The sequence below is a fragment of the Sesamum indicum genome, linkage group LG5 (assembly GCF_026168435.1).
Source record: "Sesamum indicum cultivar Baizhima isolate 11 linkage group LG5, ASM2616843v1, whole genome shotgun sequence".
Taxonomy (NCBI): domain Eukaryota; kingdom Viridiplantae; phylum Streptophyta; class Magnoliopsida; order Lamiales; family Pedaliaceae; genus Sesamum; species Sesamum indicum.
This window is the reverse complement of record NC_142661.1, coordinates 17,051,315-17,072,268: the sequence shown is the minus strand read 5'-3', so window position 1 is coordinate 17,072,268 and position 20,954 is coordinate 17,051,315. Positions and strand designations below refer to the sequence as shown.

General features: G+C 33.0%; 4 protein-coding genes across 5 annotated transcripts; 2 read left to right on the top strand and 2 right to left on the bottom strand.

Annotated features, from left to right (window-relative positions):
- Nucleotides 1-1,191: 1,191 nt before the first annotated feature.
- LOC148788177 (SAUR-like auxin-responsive protein family) lies at nt 1,192-1,984 on the top strand. The gene has a single exon (XM_088880423.1). The coding sequence runs from the start codon at nt 1,287-1,289 to the stop codon at nt 1,653-1,655; it is 369 nt and encodes a 122-aa protein (XP_088736549.1). The 5' UTR covers nt 1,192-1,286; the 3' UTR covers nt 1,656-1,984.
- Nucleotides 1,985-10,063: 8,079 nt separating this feature from the next.
- LOC105162010 (uncharacterized) lies at nt 10,064-11,220 on the top strand. The gene is made up of 3 exons (XM_088880375.1): nt 10,064-10,069; nt 10,399-10,545; nt 10,819-11,220. The coding sequence occupies exons 1-3, from the start codon at nt 10,064-10,066 to the stop codon at nt 10,993-10,995; spliced, it is 330 nt and encodes a 109-aa protein (XP_088736501.1). The 3' UTR covers nt 10,996-11,220.
- A 1,837-nt stretch (nt 11,221-13,057) lies between these two features.
- On the bottom strand, nt 13,058-13,766 carry CCL (CCR-like protein). Its single transcript, XM_011079841.3, has 3 exons — nt 13,583-13,766; nt 13,321-13,473; nt 13,058-13,247 (listed from the first exon to the last, which is right to left on the bottom strand). Exons 1-3 carry the CDS (start codon nt 13,726-13,728, stop codon nt 13,172-13,174), a joined length of 375 nt encoding a protein of 124 aa, XP_011078143.1. The 5' UTR covers nt 13,729-13,766; the 3' UTR covers nt 13,058-13,171.
- Nucleotides 13,767-17,913: 4,147 nt separating this feature from the next.
- LOC105161958 (protein SMALL AUXIN UP-REGULATED RNA 12) lies at nt 17,914-20,249 on the bottom strand. Of its 2 annotated transcripts, none has more exons than XM_011079839.3 (2): nt 20,019-20,249; nt 17,914-19,067 (listed from the first exon to the last, which is right to left on the bottom strand). In XM_011079839.3, exon 2 carries the CDS (start codon nt 18,977-18,979, stop codon nt 18,500-18,502), a length of 480 nt encoding a protein of 159 aa, XP_011078141.1. In that variant the 5' UTR covers nt 18,980-19,067; nt 20,019-20,249; the 3' UTR covers nt 17,914-18,499. The 2 variants fall into 2 exon arrangements, with proteins under 2 accessions (XP_011078141.1, XP_011078142.1); XM_011079840.3 differs by lacking the exon at nt 20,019-20,249 and adding an exon at nt 19,178-19,269.
- Nucleotides 20,250-20,954: the final 705 nt, after the last annotated feature.

Below are 20,954 nucleotides of genomic sequence, written 5' to 3'. Positions count from 1 at the left end.
TATATTAAATTGGGTATATTATATTTTGTCATTTGAATTACGCCAATTTTTATACTTTTCTATTGATTTAAACTTTTTTTTTTGTTAACTTACCATCTTCGCTTTGTAAAATTTTTATTTTATCATATATGAGCCTTTTTTTTAGTTGATTTTTCTGCCCGAAAAACATCACATGCTGTGTATATGTAAAAAAAAATAGTCCATCACGTAACCTTAAATATTATATGTGCACTGCATGTGATGTTTTTTCGATAAAAAACTTGGTTGAAAAATAGTTATAAATGTTAAAGTGCAAAATCTCATAAAATTGAGATGGTAAGTTGACACGAAAAAAATAAAATATCAAAGTGTAAAAACGGTCATAGTCCGAATGACAAAATGTTAAAGCTTTTAATTCAAACATTTTGAAAAAAAATGTAAATTAAAAAAATACTTATTTTATATTAGTCATAAGAGTAGATTACAACGGACTCTCCTAAGGTTTGTCATAGTTACAATAACCTTATCGTTACTTGAAAAATTATAAATACACTCCTGGTATTATTAATTATTTAACAAATATCTCCTCATGACAAAATAGATTTACTAAATGGTCATTAATAAAAAAAGTATTTATAAGTTTTAAATAATAATAAAATATTTATAATTACGACAAATATCATAGAAGCGTATGTAATTTACCTATTTATTTTAAATTAAGAGCAATAAATTATTATTAATTAAAATTAAATTGATTACAACAATTCATATCGGATAACAATATTTAACAAAAAATATTACAACAATCATACTCTAATTAATAATATTAAATAAATTAAATCTAATTAATATTTATTATTCAATAAAATAATACACCTGCTATTCAGTAAAAAATAACATTCCACGCATAAACCGATTTTTAAACCGACGACCTCTGAGTTCATAAAATTACAATTTGGCTGTTTGCCCTATTTATAATGAAAAGTTAATAAAACGCTTAAATTAAATTGTTGTAACAAATGAAGAAGAGCCGAAACTCAAAAGCCGCAGATGGTTTTGCCTCAACAAGTCCAAACAAAGCCTTAGGGCCCACCTGTTCGACCCATTTAATGTTACTCCACGCTTTCTTATCTTTCACAGTTTTACCCCGGCCAGCGCCAACACCACCCCCGTCCCCCCCCCCCCCCCCCCCCCACCTATATATAGCGAACCTTCCTCTCCATTTCTCAAACCCCTCAAAACCCCAACAACAATTCTCCATTCCAACGACAAAAACCTCTCCACCAAACACGCCCTCAATTTGAACAATGGCGAAGGGAGGCAAGCTCACAAAGATCAAGTCCGTCCTCAAGAAAATGCAGTCCTTCAAGCTTGGCCGCGCAAATTCCAACGCCAGCTCGATCGCCGCCAATCACTCTTCCGATGATGAATCCTTCGCCACCGCCGGCAAGGACCTTCACCCAGTCTACGTCGGCAAGTCTCGGCGGCGCTACCTCATCAGCTCCGAGGTCATGGACCACCCCGTCTTCCGCGAGCTCGTCGAGCGGCACGACGACGAGGACTCGGTCACCGTCGGGTGCGAGGTGGTTCTCTTCGAGCACCTCCTCTGGATGCTCGAGAATGCCGATCCTCAGCCGGAGTCATTGGACGAACTCGTGGAGTTCTACGCCTGCTGACGGCGACCACCGCGGCGGTAACGGCGACGGCTGGTGTTTAATAACTGAAAAAAGTAACGGAAATCGGGGTGCGATTGCGTGTGGTCATCCCCATATTTGGTGTATAGCTGTATATTTCTCGATATCTTTTCCCCATTGTTAATAATCCGTGATGATTAGCGGTGTAGAATTATCATACATTCAGAGGCAAAATTGGTTCGTCATTTCAACGGCGAGGATTGATTGACCCATTTCACACGGCTAATCTTGATTTGTTAAAGGGCCTAATGGGCAATGTACTAATATTTTTCAGTGTTTGTAACTGATGCTGCTATCAATCTTTATTTCAACTTCTTGTCCTATTCATAAATGTATTTGGGGTTTAATTTTTATTCTTTATCATACCATATATTGACATGTCATGTAGCTCGATCGATATTCTATTGTACGAAACATCATTCATTCTCTCTTTACACAACTCATATAATTTTATTCTAAAAAAACATCTCACAAAAGAAGTCTCAAATAGCTATTACTGTCCCGTTCAGCGTCAGCCCCTTGAGTATGAACTGCACAATCAAATAATTTATTAACTTTTTACGAATCGAATCATACTTTTACTCATTAAACCAATCTTATATCAAATTCTTAAAATTTATTGAATGAAAAAAGTACATATAAATTTAATTAATTATATTTTCTACAGCAATAAATATTTAACTTTTACAACGTTCTCGAGTTAAATATTAAAATAACTTTTTTTATATATTTTCACTGGAGGGGTCCACGTCTTTTTAAATGTGGTGTAGCTGGAGATGATTGATATTGCGATACTAACTTTACACTATCTTTTTATATGCTAAAATTGTTGCCTTTTAATTTAGTAGTTATTATTAATAATAGGGGCGTGGAAAGTGAGACCTTTTTGGTGTAATCATATATAGTTGTGGTTGAGTTTTAATGAAGATATATATATATATATATATATATATATATAATACGTAGTAGACGTGAAGATAAAGTTTGTATAATAACAAAAATAATCATTCATGGGAGACCACGTCCATTTTGCTAACCCACAAGTTATTAATATTTAATAGAGTTAATTATACTTAAACTCTTTTTAATGTGTGAAAGTACACTTTATTTTTAAAAAAATTTAAAATTATACTTGCACCCCTCATCGTTATGATTTGGACGAAATTACTGTCGTTAAGAAAAAAAAATATTTTTTAATTTAACATATCATTTACTATTCTCACGAAATAATTTTAGGATTTAATACAATTTACCTCCTCTAAATATTAAAAATTAGCAAATTATCCCCATATGAAGAATAAATAGTAATTTATCCCCTTTATTTTTAAAATTGAAGCAATTTAGCCCCTGACTAAGGAGGTAAGTTGTTTCAATTTTAAAAATATAGGGAGGTAAATTGCTATTTTATTTTTTATAAGGGGATTGTTTGTCTATTTTTCATAACACAAATAGGTTTACCCAATAATTTTATACTTATAAAGGAAAAAATTAAAATATGGAAAAGTTAAATAAGGGCAAAATTGAAAACTTATATAATATTTTTTTTGGATTGTCAACATTTTCTCTCTGAACCCTAACGAAAGGATATCAGATATAAATGCAGAATTTTCAAAGAGGGTGTAAATGTAATTTTAAAAGTTTTATAGAAAAAAGTGTAATTTTACATCTTTTTAGGGAGTCTAATGTAATTAATTCAACTTCATAAAAAAAGGGTTATGAATTAATAAAAATGAAGGGTTAAATACAACAGACAATTAATTGAAAAGACGAGCGATGTAACACAAAATCAACACAGTTGAATAAGATGAAGAAGAAATGAAAAAAGTTGGTAAATGCAGTTAAGTAATAGGTTAAAGCATAAGTTGGTAGAGGATTAGATTCCTTTGAAGCCTAATATAGTTTAAACAAATGGATGACTCAGAAACGACAACGTCCCAAATGTTTCTTTTTCTTTTCTATATGTTCTTTGGACAGCCGGTCAAACAAAATATTGCTGGACCACTAAATATTAATAAACTCAGCTGCATCAAATATATATTATATATTTTGTGTGTGTGTTTTAAAATTATATATTCTCTTTTTTGCTTCAATTAAAATAAAATAGACAATTTAATGAGGTTTAGTAGCGTGTGGAGTCTGATTCGAACATTGAATCTAAGCTCGTCGATTAAGATCAGAGCACAATATTTTTTTTGTTAGTGATAAATTTTATAATATTTCACAGACGCTCTAGTACGCATATCCGCGAAATTACACTTTTAGTCTCACAGGATATGGGGTTCAACACGTTTACTTCTCTATTTTATGTGATTTTCAAAATGATCTAATCGAAAAAAAAAAAACACGACACATTCAGTCATATGCTTTATTGAATTTTTAAAATGGTTCCAAAATTGAAAAAAACTAAACACATTTAGTTCCATAAACCCCACAAAGCAGAGGACCAAATGCCGAGTTTTCTCAATTTTGGGATTATTTTGAAGATCCCATAAAGTAGAGGACTAAATGCATCGAATTTTCTTAATATTAAAATTATTTTAAAAATTTCATAAAGCAAAGATCTAAAAATATTGATCCCCACTATCTTAAAGCAAAGCCTTGCATATAAATTAAATCAATTTCAGATAACTACAACGTCATTCTCTAAGATTGGAACAATTACACGTAAATTCTTTGTAGTTTGATAAATTATATTTAGGGTATGATTGGTATGTAGGAATGGAGTGGGAATCGAATGAACGTTCCTAAGTTCATTCCTATATCTTGATTGGTATTCTCTAGGTATGGGAATGCGTATTCCCATGAGTCTTCTACAACTATGGTATTAGCTATTCCCAACATTTAGAGAATGAATTTTTTTTTCTTTTTTGTATTAATTTTTAATATTCAATTTTTATTGTTATTAAATTTGAGTATTTTTTGTATCTGTTATCAAGAAATAATCATGCATGCATGGTAAGAAAAAAGTGATATTACTTTGATATTTTATTATTTTATTAATTTCAAAATTTTCTTTAGCTGAGTACTAATAAATAATAGTAGATGCACTGATTAGATAAAATTAGTCCATTTGATTTTTCGAATCATTTTTTTTTATATTTTTGTAGAAAAAATATAATTTATATATTTAACGAGGTAATAATTATTTATTTCGTAAATAAATAGTTTTTATATATATATTCAATAATATATAAGATGTTTTATATATTGCTTATAACCTTCGTACGCACTTCTGAAGACATTATTGTCGTATAATTGAATTCAACATATTCAATAAAATGTGAATAAATATTTTTAAAAAAATACATAAGAGCAAATTTGTTAAAAAATAATTTTATACATTATTCATAATTATTTTTTAATTATCAATTATGTGAATGGAATCAACTAAGAAATGATAATTTTACTACCTTTTAATTTATTATGTATTCCAATCATAGGATTGCTATTCAAATGTTTTATTCATTACATTCCCACTTAATTTCATTCCTACGTATCAATCATGTCCTTAGTATCTTTGAGGTTTGTATTCATCCAATAAATAGATCCCGCTATTAATAAAATAGACGAAATTTGCTAACATTGGCACAAAAGTTGAATGAAAATTTATATTTATCCCAATTAATGTATTACAAATTTATTGCAGGTCAAAAAATTATTTTATGACGATTTTATACGTTCATTTAAAAATTACATGATTTCATCAAATATTAAAAATATATTTATAATTTTTTAAATAATAAAAATTATTAATAAATATGATAAATCTAAAAAAAGATCGTAATTTATCCAAATTAAAACGGTGGGGGTGGATAAGAGTAATGATTGGGCAGTTAGGGAAAGTAGGTAGGTCTCGTGAATCGTGATTCAATCTTCTCTATCTCTCGCTCTTAACACTCACACACGCTCTCTTTGTTTGTTGTTAGACATGGAACACGACTTTACATTATTAATTATTATTAATTGGTGGATGACAGACACGACACAAGAAAGAAATGTTCCACAATACATATACATATACGCATTTGGTAGCTAAGAATATCTGTATCTGTAACGCGTTACTTCCTTACCAAGCTGCCCTTAACGTTGTTTATGACCTCGTACGCTTAAGGGCTGCCCATCCACTCCACTCAAAAATGTAGATCAAATTATATGTAATGTTGTGCCGTTACAGGAATAAATGAGTAATTAATTACATAACAAGTGTAATAGTATTATTACAATATATTTGGTGCAATATGACCTAACTTATTCCTTCTAAGAAGTTTCTTACCGTACACTAATATTTTTCGTGGCATCGCTTGAGATAAACTTTATCATACCTCCTATGTTAGGTTGTCACGATGGTACTTATAAGACGACAATTAATTTCAGAGAGATATTTGTAATTTATCAAACAATGAGGGAGTATCGTAATTATAACAAACTTTAAGAAAGCCCATTGTAATTTACCTTTTTTTAATTAATAGAAAGTACATGATGTCCTAATTAAGAAATTTTATTAGTGTTGAAATAATATTAAATTGATATGTAATATCTGAAATGTTGATAGTTATTAAATTAGGGGATGTTGGTAAAGCAAGGGGAAGAGCTGTTTTTTTGTCTTTAATAGTTGGCAGCAAACACAAATTTGGCAAGCAACAATGATTTTTGGACCCTAACAACAACAATTAGCCAACCTTAGATACCACCTAACCTTCCTTCCCCCTCCCTTATCTTTTTCCGTTTCATGTCCACCTAAAATGCACCAAACTCCTATATATTTCCATTCTATTTGTTACATATGATATTAAATAAAATACTTATTTATGTTCATTAATTAGAAATGGTAATGCCTCAAGTCCAGCCCATCTGAATCCATCATTTGGTCATCCCAAATCTTGGTGTTTTGGTCTCAATTTGGTTCTTTTAATATTATTTATATATTTTATTTATATTTATATGAAGCATATTATACATATATAAAACATGTGTATATTTTATTAATACTTACACACAACTACAAAATTAATGTTTTTATAAATTAAAATAATAATTTAAAATAGTTTAGGTTTAATTGTACACATAAGTAACATATATTTTGAAACTTTTTTAATGATTTTGAAGTCTAAAATATGCACGTAAAAATTAACCTAAAAATATAAATTTTCAATAATATTTTTATTTCAGATTATAAGTTCAAACCCCACTGTATGCGTGAGATGTTGTTTCTATTGCAAAAAATAAAGGGGATAGATGCACAAATTAATATGTGCTTAATTTTTTAAATATTTATTCTTCGGGTAATGATGTTTACATGGAAAAGAATAATAGATTGTTTCATTATCTATTTTTCTTTTGAAAAAAAAAAGATAATGGAAAAATTGTAATTCAAATGCATGATTAGTTATGTGGTTGCGGAGAGTGGTAGACGACCAGCCCATGTGTGTGGGCCTGCAAATCTGCCTTTTGGGCCCAACTTAACGTGGCCCCCATCAACAAGCCCACGGTCCCTCGTGCGGTTCACTATCCTGCTATTTTTTCAGGTGACAGAACAAAGTGAAATTGAAAAAGGTGAAATGGACGAGAGATTGAAAAGGAGAAGGGTATCTATATATTATTTTGAGGTCTTGAGTCTGGATCTCGTCAGAATGTGTGGGAGCTTATTTTATTTTTTTGTAAGTTTACTTTAACTTATTATACTTCTTAGTTTTATTAAAATATTAATTAAATCGATGTATTGCTCAATTTATTCAAATACTGATGTAACAATATAATTACTGCTTCTATCTAAAAAACATGTAGATTTGAAATTCACCTAATATAAAATTTATTTTCAGACTTTTATATGGAATCTTTCCCTCAAATTTAAATATTTCCAGTAAAATTCAAAGTTAAATTTGTTTTTATTGGATACTACATTAAAATGATCATCTTTTCTAAAACAGTACTGATGATGCCCCCTCGACTATTTTTTCTGAAAACCCAAAGCTAAGGTAGTAAACTCTTACCTTCCAGTCTAATATGTCAGGTCCTGCTGGCCATGAGCAAGGTTACTGGTATCTATGATAAGTCATATTAAAAAGAGTTCGAACTGACCAAGTAATCTGAGTGAAATAAACTTCTCAAGCAGCAGGTGAATCGATTCTCGGATTCTTGGATGGAGCTGGCAAGACCTCCTTAAACGGTCATAACACTTTCTAAATCTCAAATCCCTTTTTTTTTGGTTATTAGCTAATGCGAGCAGCTTTCCAACAGTATATCATTTGCCAAACTACTTCCCAAATCTTGGGCTGCACACCTATACAAATGGACACTCTATTTAGTCATCTTGATAACATATATCTCATGCTCTTGCTCTCATCAGTATACACAAATTTCATCATCTTGTAAGCATATTCAATCATTAATCTCACATTATTTCAAGCATTTCCTTTATATATTTAATAAAAGATTCACTGACTTGAGATCAAAGAGCTAAATCTTTGTTTTGCAGGGTAGTCCTCTTTTAATTTTAGAATTTTATCGAAAATTCTTCAACCATTGTGGTGCTATTGGACTTCAGTACGCGCTACGTGATTACGTCAATATTTTAATAATTGAAAAACTAAGAAATACATCGACTTGATTAGTACATCTACCTAATAAAGAATTATAAAATAAATTATAATAAACTCATATAAATTGAGATAAATACCCATACATTAAATATAATCTGAACTCATGATCTCAAATTTATTTATAAAACTAAATCTATTTATAAAAGCCATGAGGAATAAAATAACTAATTACAATAAAATTAAAGCCAAAAAACAATTAAAAATAAAAAAAGAAAGTGGGGAAGTTAAATGCACCTGGCAAAATAGACAGAGATGATAAGTTGATTAGTGAAAAAAGTGCGACCCAATTGCGCACGTAAAGGGGGCCATAATGTGTCCGAGAAAACGACACCACATGATTTTGAGGGGAAATTCTAATCCAATTAATTTTAGTCAAAATTTAATTATTTATATAATAAATGTATTATGCTTGAAATTGATATGATTTTCCTTTCAAAAAAAAAAATTTGATTTGATTCGTTAAAATTTAATTAGGATAAAATCATGCTAAATCAATACCATTAACTGTGGTTAATAAAATCAAAGCAAAAATTTAAATTTTTACCACGATTAATCAAATTCCCATGATTTCTACCCATAGACAAAGTATTTTTTTAACTATAACTAATGTTTTGGCTACGCTTGCAGAAACAATGCTCATTAGCTGTTGCAAAATCCTGATTGGTTTGTATTTGTCACGATTTTTTTCTTTTCGTTATAATAATTAATCATAATGAACAATTATACTTTTTTTAGAGTTCTCTCTACACTAAAAATACTAATAAATATGAGATTTTAAGTTTGAATTTTATTAAATTTTTAAATATTTATTTTATTTATATAAGTTGATTGTAATTTATTATTTTATCATTGATTCTAATTTAAATATTGTTGAGGGACTTATTTTATAATTATCGATATTGAAAAAAATATGTAATTATCGATCCTATAAAATGAAATGCAAGATCTACACATTGAGGACTGTCGTTGACAAATAAGTCTTTTTGTCAGTCAAAATTCACCAGATTTTTAATATTAATAAAAAAAATTGGATAAAAATACACATATATATATATATATAACTAATTAATAATTATTATTACGGTGACTAGATATTGGTAGGAGTCACAATGTGGTGTGGGGTGGGGTGGGGTGGGGGGGGGGGGCCCTCTGCGATTCGCATATTTCTTCCCACATGCATCAATTGGATATCAAAAACAATAATTTTGAAGGATGTTTGTAGTCAAGTACAATAATGGAATAGAGGACATCATATTTATTCACACCAATTTTTGAAATTAAGTATAATTACAAATCTGAATAAACTACATAACAATTGAATTTTTAAATTAATTTTTCATCATAAATTTGAGTTTTGAAATATTTTTAAAATAATAAAATCATAATAGACTTATATTAAATTTTGATAAGTTGATTCAAGACAAAATATAAAATATTTATATATATTTATTTTGAATTGGTTAATTAGGTTAATGCATTTTTAATTATGGCCTATTATGAGATTGGTCCACTAAAACCTCCAAAGCATTGATATTAAATTTCAAGGTGTTGGACAAGTTCGGAAAGGATGATAAGCTTACGGTGAAGACGATGGATGAATTCGTCCAATACAACGGATCGGTGGGAGGATCCCCTTTCGGCAAAAAACCAGCTTAAAACAGAAATTGGGGAAAGAGAGGGAAGGGAAATGACGAGGAGACGGGCAGGAGCGGTGGGCATATGCGTATTGTAAATTGTACAAATAGAAGGGGGCATTAACGTAATAGAACAAGTACATCGTGAAAGTAATACATGAAGGTAAATAGAAGAAAAAGGATAGATTGCGAAATTAATCCCTATAGGTAAACATTGATCTATCTATCCCCATCTGAACCAGTCCACCTAGCAATGTCAGACTTTTATGAAAAAAACTAGCCGAGATGGCTGGAAACCTGAATTTTCTGCTTTGGAAAATACTACAGCTTTACATACTCTGCATTCAGGATGAATTTTCATTTTGGGAATGATTGAGATATCAGCAGAAAGAAATGAGGCGCATCAAACATTTTGACTATCATTGGATTTTGTCTCCTTATAATTGTTTTTTATTTCATGAAGCACATTTCATTTCTTTTTGTTATGTTTAGTCAGAGGCTGGGTTGGTAGGAACTTGTCATTTTATGCAAATTTACCCAAGTCGTGAGGTTGGTCAGTCCTACATAACTTCAGTTGGCACAACTTTAATTGCCTTGACCCATGCATTGTGGCTGATGATCAAGATCAGACCTCAACTGGTAATGCTATTTGTATTTTCACTGCACTATTGTTTGTTTGCAACTTTTTTCTTCATTCTATGTGATTGACTACTTGTTTTACTAGCACAATGGGCCTGGAACTTGTATACCACTTTGTGTAATTGCTTTCTTTTTCAAGGTTTGGACAACTCTGCTAGCCAGTTTCTTTTTCCGCTTTAAAGGGCCATTATTTGGTGCATTGAATAGAATGCATAGGTTATCTTAGGAAATTGGAATATGATGATTGATCAAATTATAATGCTCTGCTTCCAGGATTTTGGGATTAGGTGGTCGTCCATTTTCTATGTTGAGAGCATTGCTAGAGTTAGGAGGCTATCTCTGAGTGGGTTGCTTCTTTACAAACTACGGATGGCTGATCAGTTATTTGTGAAATGGCCACAGCTAAAGAGCAAATATCCTTGGGCTAATTATGTAGGTCGTCTCATGTAATGACTCCATTCTTTGCTCTTTCAGTGAGGTACTCATGATTTTACTATGTTCTCTTGACATACCTTTTCGCCTTTTGCTTAGGTCAATATCAATTTTAAGTGTTAGGTATTACTTTCGACAAGCTGTTACATATACTTTAAGTAGGCCACCTTGTCAATTGAATTTGAAGGTAATTTTTGTTTGAGACGAGTACACCCCTTGAATGATAAAGAAACCCTTACACTATGTTTGTTTTCATTTTCAAATTATCTCCGAAATGAGTCAAAACATACGCAATTGTTTGTCATCATACAAAAATACCTTATCTGGGCGTTTTTAACTATTTAGCATAAATACATACATATATATATATATATATATGCACGCATATACATAAAATGTATATAGAAAAGACATGATTTGACAATGAACAATAATTTTGTCTCTCAAAATACAATATTAAACATACAATACTTATTTTAAATTATCTCAAAACACAAATCCAAATATACATATTATCTCTTCTACTATCAACTAATATGGTTTGCAGCAGAAACAAAGAACTGAGATGAGGCTCTTATTGGACAGCCTTCATTTGGCGTCCAGTAACTATTTCAGTCCTTGTCATCAAAAGCCAATTCAAAAACATTAGTTGTGGATGTTGTTCAGTCCTCTTTGAATGCGCACAAGTTGAATAAAAAATAAAGTTGCTGAACAATTTGTATTGTGCTTCGAATGTTTGGTGTACAAACATTACAATCTACCAGTAGTATCCATATATTTTCTAGTCTGGTTCTTTTGAGTCGCACTTCTCACCATGCTGTTTTAAAAATCTGACCCTTTCAGTACGTTTGCATGCCTTCCCACCCCCTGAAAGAAAAAAAACTTGAAGAGGTGAAATCATCTCAATTATGGACCATTGTATCCAACATTTTAGTGAATGTAGCACATGGAGAAGGCATTTTAAGTTTGTGATCCAGCTAAGCCCGTTGAGATTTCCTGAGCTAATGCGTGATAAACTAGAACAGTCTGTCGAGTGTGTAATCAGTTGTAATTGAGAGTACTGAAATATCATCAATAATCTTGGTTGTAGAATGTAATACCGACTTTACTTTTGTGGCTCGTCAGCAATGCAGAGAAGGTGAGGAGGTTCTGCCGGAGCAGATCAAAGCAGCACTTCTGGATTCTGGTGGGTTTCATGGTGTTATATAGGTTTAATCTTGTTTTCTAAACAGACATCCAAACGATGTGCTGTGCAGCCTCGCTAGATCTTGAGTAGGTTGGACAGGAGTGGAGTGCACCACCACGTCATGAATTGGACTTTTTCTCAAGGACCAACGTGGTGTTATCAGAAGTTTGTCAATCTTGATTGTTGGATCAGCATCGGTGAAGCAACAACAGAGTGCACTGATGGTAGTATGTAGGAGAAGTAGTTAAGCATGAGCAGGTTGTAAATCAGAATGGTTGTGTCAATTTATTTATGCGATTATGTGGTCCTTGAAAGACTTGTGATGGAATGAAGTTTCCTAATTTGAGTTGGGCGGGTTTTGTTTGCTGAGTGAATTGAGTTGGTGGAACAACAGAAGGGCATCTGATTCATACTCCATAAATTAGTAATTCTTTTCTGAGTAGGGTGGTGGAATATGGTATGGTATTTCATAAATGAGGTGTGTTTGGTGGTCTAAGATCTCCTTAATTGATCTTTCTTCCATTTCATTCATTTGTTGTGCTGTTTAATATACATGAAATCAAATTCCACACCTTCCATCTTTCTTCCATTTCATTCATAAGTTTCTTTTGATGTATGCCGAAATGGGTGCATTAGCAGTATGTGTCAGGCCAAGAACCCAAAACCAAAATACTCCCTCCTCTACGGTTAATCTTAAGTGTCCAATTCCTGTTTGAGTTCACATTCATCACACCCACAGCCTGATAGTGACAGGTAGGAAGGCCCCCCCTTCTCTTAGACAAGAAAGAACACAAGAATGTTACTATTTGTTGTATGCTAATTGCTATTCTGATCAATGCCTCAATTTCTTGTCATGTAATAATAATAACAACACGACCATCTCAGCTGTATAAATTTATGTGATGAAGGAAAGCTGCTTATATTATACATATATATCTATGCAGAAACTGCACATTAATACATCCATCCATCTATGATATCTGTACACAGCAAATTATTAAGCGGCTTCTAGCAGATTCCCATCTGGTATGGGGGGTTACAGAATTCTCCTCCGAGGACATCGCAAGCCTCGCCCAGCAGCACCCTGCAATTATGTATATCTATTATTTTGTTGGAATATTATACATATGTATATGTGCAATTATTGGGATTCTTACGTCCTTGGATCTGTGTATTCCAAATACTCCCTCTCAACTGCCTCTGATACAGTCTTTGGTTTCTTAGCTTCTGCTTCTAGCTTCACTTCAGGATATATGTCTGCCAGACACGTATCTCCGCCAATTGTTTCACATGCTTCTGCTGGAAAAACACTAGCCAAAAGATGGAATGGAAGATGGATGAAGATGAAAATGGGTGCCATGGACATTATATATTGTGTTTTGGCTACAGAAAAACAGGGGACTAAATTAATGCACTTACGAGATGGTGGAGCTGTAGTTGACTGCCAGAGCATTTGATCTGATTGAAGCAAACCTGGTTGGATTTGGTGGAGAGCTGGTGATCAATTTTCGGGGAGGTGCACGTGGCACAAGGGGAGATGATGATAAGGTTAAAGCAGTCTGCATTTTTTGATTTTAGGTTTGAATCTTGAGACTCACTCGCTCACCCTTCCTCTATTTATAGTCTGATGAGTGGCAAAGATATTTAGGATTTGGATAAGGAACCCCTGAGGCTGAGTGGGAGTTCAACGATCCAGGATATCTCTAGCTTGTGTCCCTCATCTGCTAGATTTTTTCTTTTATTTTCCAAGACCACCCCATCATTCCAAAAAATATCTTCCCTGATCATTAGTCCATTCAAATGAGTCTTGCTCTGTTTCTTGCCTTTCGACTGACACTGTGGGTCATCAAATGATAACAATCCAATTCAAGTTTCATATCAACGCTGTATTAACTTAGATATTTCACGAGAATATGTTGCAACTAATTGCAACACTTGTTAGATGAAAATGCTTATGAGAAAGCCCCCGCCAGACACAATTAAAAAAGAAGAACAAGTGATAACAATGTTGATTTGAAATTACTATTGCACGTCAGAACATTCGAATCTGATTTTCTCAATACATCCATGTTTAAACAGAAAACCTGATTTTTTCAGAAAGCATCCTCGGTATTGCCTGATGTAGAGCCCATCCTTTGATAAGTCACACATGAATTTCCAAGAGAGGTATAATGTATGGCCCCGACCACCAGTGCTGTTCATAACCCCACCAGCCAACATGTCAACTGTGTCTACGCAAACTGCAAGACAATCTGTTTGAACAGCAGCAAATGGGATACAAGTTTTCACTAATTGCAGATCCCAATAAAGAGAGGTAACTGCAGCAGCTCCCAGTTAGCCAAAGGCTGATGATGCTATCACACTTCAGACTTCAAGGAATGCCTCACACAGACTAGATCATCCAACTTATTACCATCCATTTTGTACAAGGCTACGCCCTCCATCTGAGTGAAATGATCTTGTGCGGCTTTACTTAATTTCTCAAAAGGCATGATCTCCCATCTGCTGTAGTTTGAGTTCTTCCGGACATCACTCATATCTGGTGATCCAGATACAGGTCCACTGCCGTAAGGGCCCGAGTGTCCCATACTTTACAGTTGCGGAATTGTCCCTGATCACCCTCTTGACCAGCTTGATTCTTTTTCAAGCGTACTGCAGCAGAGTGAGCTCTGCTTATTGTTTCTGGACTTGGTATATCAGACCAGTCTTGCTTCCTTGCGGCTCTCATTGGAGAATGGATCCTAATAACCTGGCCAATTTATTTTTCACAATTAGCAAATTCATTTGACAGTGGCATTTAGACGAGAGACAGTATAGCTAAAGCAAAATAAATTTATAGTAACACCAAGGCATTCTAGGAGCTGATAGTATGCTCTTCCTTGAAGTGGATTGTGCCCTTTCCTTGGGGTCGAGAAATATCGGGTCCTGAGTCATTGCTATAAATTTAAGACACGGAGAGAATAACTTCAATGTGGGACAACATTAAGCGAAACTCTTATATATCCAACTTTACTTTCACTTCCCTTAATCTACCATTTTTCACCCCAACAAAACACACTCTTAAAGATATGACTATACATCTTAGATTAGAAATATTTTATTGCCATATATGGAAGTTAAGTTGAGCATTCCTATTTAAATAGTTTAAAATGTAATAGCAACTTCAAAGGAATCATTAGTATTTAATGAAGTTTAAAAATAACACCCCAACTGATGTTTTTTTAGTTTCAGTTGTTGCCACAAGTTTTTTACCTTCCACCATCACGCTGCACATACGGGAAATCACCTCCATTGAGTTCTTGGATCCACACATGCACCTTGACAGTTGCATCAATTGCAGGGGCCTTTATGTTTATAAACTGTGAAGCCAGAGACACCTTTTTCAGCCCAGTAATTCACAACCTTCAAGATGAAGTACCATCCATCAAAAAGAGACAGATTGTATGTACTTAGTTCCTGGCCAAACATATAACTACCTTGTACAAGCCATCATAGGTATAACATAGCTATTTTGACATTTATGTCCACCAACTACTCTAACAGCCACAGATTGCTCCATACAGTTCAAATTTTCATGAGTTCTAGGTCACAATTGCAATAGAGATGAGAAGATTGCTGAGTTCTAACAAGTGGAGTACAACATACTACACAAATCGAGATCTGGACAAGAGGGATAACAAGTCCTTTTGTTCCATCTATAATCATCAAGACAAAGAAAATGATAAGTAAAATGTGACATGCCTTAAGTCCCAAATTGCCTCCTTTCATTTCTTGATCACTAATTTCACGTTTATCACCAAGCAAGTTGTTTCCCGTATACACAATTTCATCGCAATTATCTAAATCATCCTCATACCAACTCTCCTTTATTGAGGTGGAATTCAATAAAACATGCAACTTTGAGGTGGAATTTAAGAAAACAGTCGGAAACCTTTACATACAAGAAAGGGTAAATTACACCTATATCACTTAAAGATTCAAAATAATTACAAATACCCTCAACTAATTTTAACGTCTGTCTAGCAACAAATCCATTTAATCAGCTTCCATTACGTTTTCATTCAATTTTTGTAATGAACTGTCTAAAATGTCATTTTCCATTATAATTTTAATTATATATATGTATTTATAAATACTTTTTTTTATAAAAAATATTCACGTAGTAATTTACGCATCACCGTCTATAGTGAGAGGCAGCCGTAATTTATCCCCCAAAAAAATGATAAATGTGGATTGGTGAATTAAAGTCACTAAAATCCAATAGGGAAGAAGAGAAGGAAGAGACATGACATGTGATCAAATCCCTCATTCCATTATTTCCTTTTCTGCATCTGAGAAAGACATGAGACCTACAGAGGCTGTTCAGACAACCTAATCGCCATTTCATTCACTTCCATTCCATCCACAAACTCTGACGTGGAAGATAACCAACACTAACACTAACATCATACACTTTGATAATTAAATTCAAATTAATTATCATACAAATTAATAAGACTAATCAATTATAGATAAATTATAAATATAATGTAATTGATTTAATGTGGTCGGGTTTAATTAATTTGAAGACAAAGTTTTTTATGAAATCTATACTAATTATTGATCTACTTGCACTTATTCAATTATCAATCCACTTTATTAGTAGCACATCTACTCAAAAATCAAATGCGACTTTCTTTACTTTATTTTTCAGAATACCATCTTTTGAAAAGACTGAGTGAAGGAGATATGACCCTACTACTTCTTATTGCTATAACCTAATGCTCCTGCCAAATTAATAAATTTGATTTTGATAGAAGGTATTGGATTTGAATGTCATATAAGTGGGTATTTTTCTACTTTTGTAAGAGTTTTTGTTTATTGTGTACGTGTTGCCTAATATTTATATTTCGATATATGTGAATTTATCATATAATTCTGTCTTTTTGTCGAACTTTTGGTCGGAAAAACATCATATTCAATTTATATGTGAAAAATATCGCATCACATTGCTCTTAATATCACATATATAACACGTGCGATGTTTTTCCAGTTGAAAAATTAATAAAAAAACTATCATATTTGGTAAAATGTAAATTCAAAAAAAATAAAATGGTGGGTTTAACACAAAAAAATTTAGATGACAAAATATAAAAAATGAATATAATTCAGATGATAAAATATAAAAAATGAATATAATTCAGATGATAAAATATAATTTAACCTAAATTAGTTGGCAGGACATATACATAATTGGTTTTGATGAATAATTTGTACATTACAAGAAAGTAGAAGATTGACCGGTGATAAGTTAGGATTTCAAAATTATGAGCCATGTAACTTAGTTGATGAAATAATAACCCCCCTTGTTGCTTTTCTTTTTCATTTTCCTTTTCTGTGGGTGCAGTTCATATATTGTTCTGCACTTAGATATCAAAAAATAATCAAATATATCAATAAGTTCACATTAAAACTACCATAACGAAATAAAGAAATAACAAAGTAATATATAACAATAGATTATCAACCATTTGTAAAATTCGAATTCACGTCATTTTTACTATGAGACTTCATCTTGCTTTTCTAGTTCTACAGAAAACAGAAACCATAAAGCCAACGTTTCACGATCAATTTGTACTACATCAATCTTATTTTACTTGAGAAAAAAAATAAAAATGAAAATTAACCGTGAAAATTTCATTTATGTTTATTCTCTTGCCCTCAAAAGTAATCATTAAAAGTAATTTTTGTATCATTATGTAGATGAGATGTTTCTAAGGAAAACCGAGAAAAAGAATGTTCATTTAAGAAATAAAACCTCATCTTGTGATGGCTAAAAAGAAAATAAACTATCTATACATGTCTTCAAGAATGGAAATGAACGTAAAGAAAAATGTTACATCCCTTACAAAGACACGTCCTAATTTCATAACTCCTCTACTGCTGATGAGTCTTGAGCTGCAAAATCGCTAGATTTCCACGTCCAGCGACAAAAACAAGATACGGTAGCTTACAAGAAGAAGAAATATCATATTGTAACCACCATATGATCCTCCCAGTGTTGATTGTGGATCATAAACATCAGGTTCACTCATTGCAGCCAAATGTCGTCGAACAAGAGTAAATGCATACACCTCTAGACCTCAAAATAAACACACTAAAACATGCTGCTTAAGCCCCGCAGGGGACATTCTGAATAGTTTCAGTAGCTTTCATTCACTTACAAAGATCAGGTTGAAATCGCCATGACATTAGTTAGAATGATCAAATGAGCATTTAATAGTTGATGAATATAAGCTGTGCCAAAAGAAAACTCCAGGTAAGCAAAGATAGCAAGAAAACTGAACAGAAAACAGTTTAACCTGCATTGCCTTGATCAGCTTGCCCTTTCCTGTGATTTTCCATGCACTGTAGTAGATATTTAAAGGTCTCGATGTCACACGGAATTGTGAGCCCACCACTGTGATCGAATCCAAACTCCTCCTCAACCTTCTCTAGCAGCACCTTGAACAGTGGATCACTAAGATAGCTGGTTGGGATGATAAACCTCCGAAGCTCCGGCCCCACATATACAGCAAGGTAACCTCTAGGGACATCACTTGGCATCTCTAGGCTCTGGCAACTATCCTCATCTGAGTCACAGCGTACACTTGAATTTCTCAGCCTCCAACTAATTTCGGGTGAAATGCCTCCACAGACTTCATCAGATCGAGGGCTATTGCTACTCCTCGGACCAAGTGTGGCATGTTGCCATCTCTGAATGAATTCCTTCAACTTAATGATTTGTTTGATGCCTGTGATTTTGGTTCCCCCATTGTCATCCATTGCCCCAAGCATTACCACAAGAGTGATGAGAATGCCACGTACAGACACCTTACGCTTCCGATTCTTGTTGCACAAGTACGTCTCATCAGATCATGCTACACTGCAATTTATAGATCCACACACAGTTCAGATATAAAAGCAGATTATTATCTTAAGACACAAGATGGACTCTAATCACCGGCCGGTGCAAGCAAAAAGCAGAATGATTACTTGACAAGGTTGGAAGGGCATCGAGAGGTTGGAGTGCTTTACATCTAAACAATGCTTTTGATTTAAACTGCCGTTTGCTGTCTATATTTTATTGTTGATCACTTTCCTTTTGATAATAATTCCATGTGAATACAACTTTCTTGGCAAAGATACCTTCACATGGCCAGAAGTATATAAAACATTAAGTACAATGAATGAGATTAATAACTACAAGTATCACGCCACATCCTCTGTTCTCTTTGCCAAATCAAAAGAACCATCTCCACCATCAGATATCGCAAGGTTACTCAACCATAAAACAAACATTTCCCCAAATATCTGATTCGCTCATAATTTACAAGGAAAATTCATTTATTTTTCGGATTAGTACGAAGCAAATGCGCCAGATATAAAAAATTTCTTTATACCTCGTGGATATATGCTATCTCTACACTACACACCTTCCTATTTGAACAATAAACAAAGCAAAGAAAAAGCCATACACACGTCGTCACTTTTCTAACAGAATCTGCAAACAAATCCGAATAGAGCAATATTCTATACCAATCCACAAATGATGTATAATCCCTACATATAAACAAATCCGTATTTGCCTCACACAAAAACTAAGGGAAAAAAAATAGAGATCCATCTGAGACAGGCATACCTAGAAAATAACTTAAAATTCCACACAAAAACAAAAAACAAATCCGAAGATGCCTAAACAAAATAGCAGATCCAATCGCATCACAGAGAAAAACAATAATCACATCAATCTCACGAAGCATGCAAACAAACTGAAACGTAAACAGCGAATCAAAACCAAACAAATGGCCTCGATCATCGGGAATGTAATATATACCCGGGGACACGGCGGCGGGAGGGAGGAGGCTGTCGGCGGTCAGCAGGCGACGACGATGAGAAGAGTGAAAAACATAGCATGAATCATACTATGGTGGAGGGAGCTTCGGAGGAGGATTCGGTGTGTTCCGACGGTTAGCTGTTTTCTCCCCTTAGAAAGAGGTGTGAAATGTAAACGGGGGGGTGTTTTCGGAATAATGAGAATTTATTGTGAATAAAATTAGGATAGATTAAGTCTTGGCTTCTCATTTTGCTCTTTATACACTCTGGCGCTCTATTTCTCTATGGCTTCCCCCATCTTTTCGGACCTTCCTTGCTTTATTTTCAAACAAAACATTCCCAAATTTCTTTTTTCTTGGAATATTATTTTTGGTAAATATATGTTTAATAAAGATTAAATAATGCCAAAAAACTATGATTTTTGAAGTGGTATATATTTAGCGAGACATTGATCCGATTTTTTAGAGATCGATATTATATGGTAATAAATTTTAATTGAATTTTACAATAATCGACTTTTTTGTCAAATTGCAGGGACTGCGTGTCTGAATCTCAGCCTATAAAATTGCTTTTGAATAATTCAAATGGTTAATTATATTCATCGCCCTCGAAATATACCTAATATTGCATATGCTCGTTATTGTTTGAAAACGTAACTAAAAGGCTTAACTTCATCAGTAAAACTATTAAACTGGCGTTGACGTGGCCTTTATGCTATTGGGATGTTTCGGCCCATAAACACATTACTCATTTCAGAGTATAATTTTGCACAAATATTCAAAAAATTTCAACAGATATTTTTAACCATCAGAGAACCACATCAACATCAGCCTAAATTATAATGTTAACTCAGTTAGGTCTTCTACGTTCGTTTCAAGTTTAAGGAGGTATTTACGACACTTGGTATACTTCAAAAAAAAAATTGGTATGTAAGTAT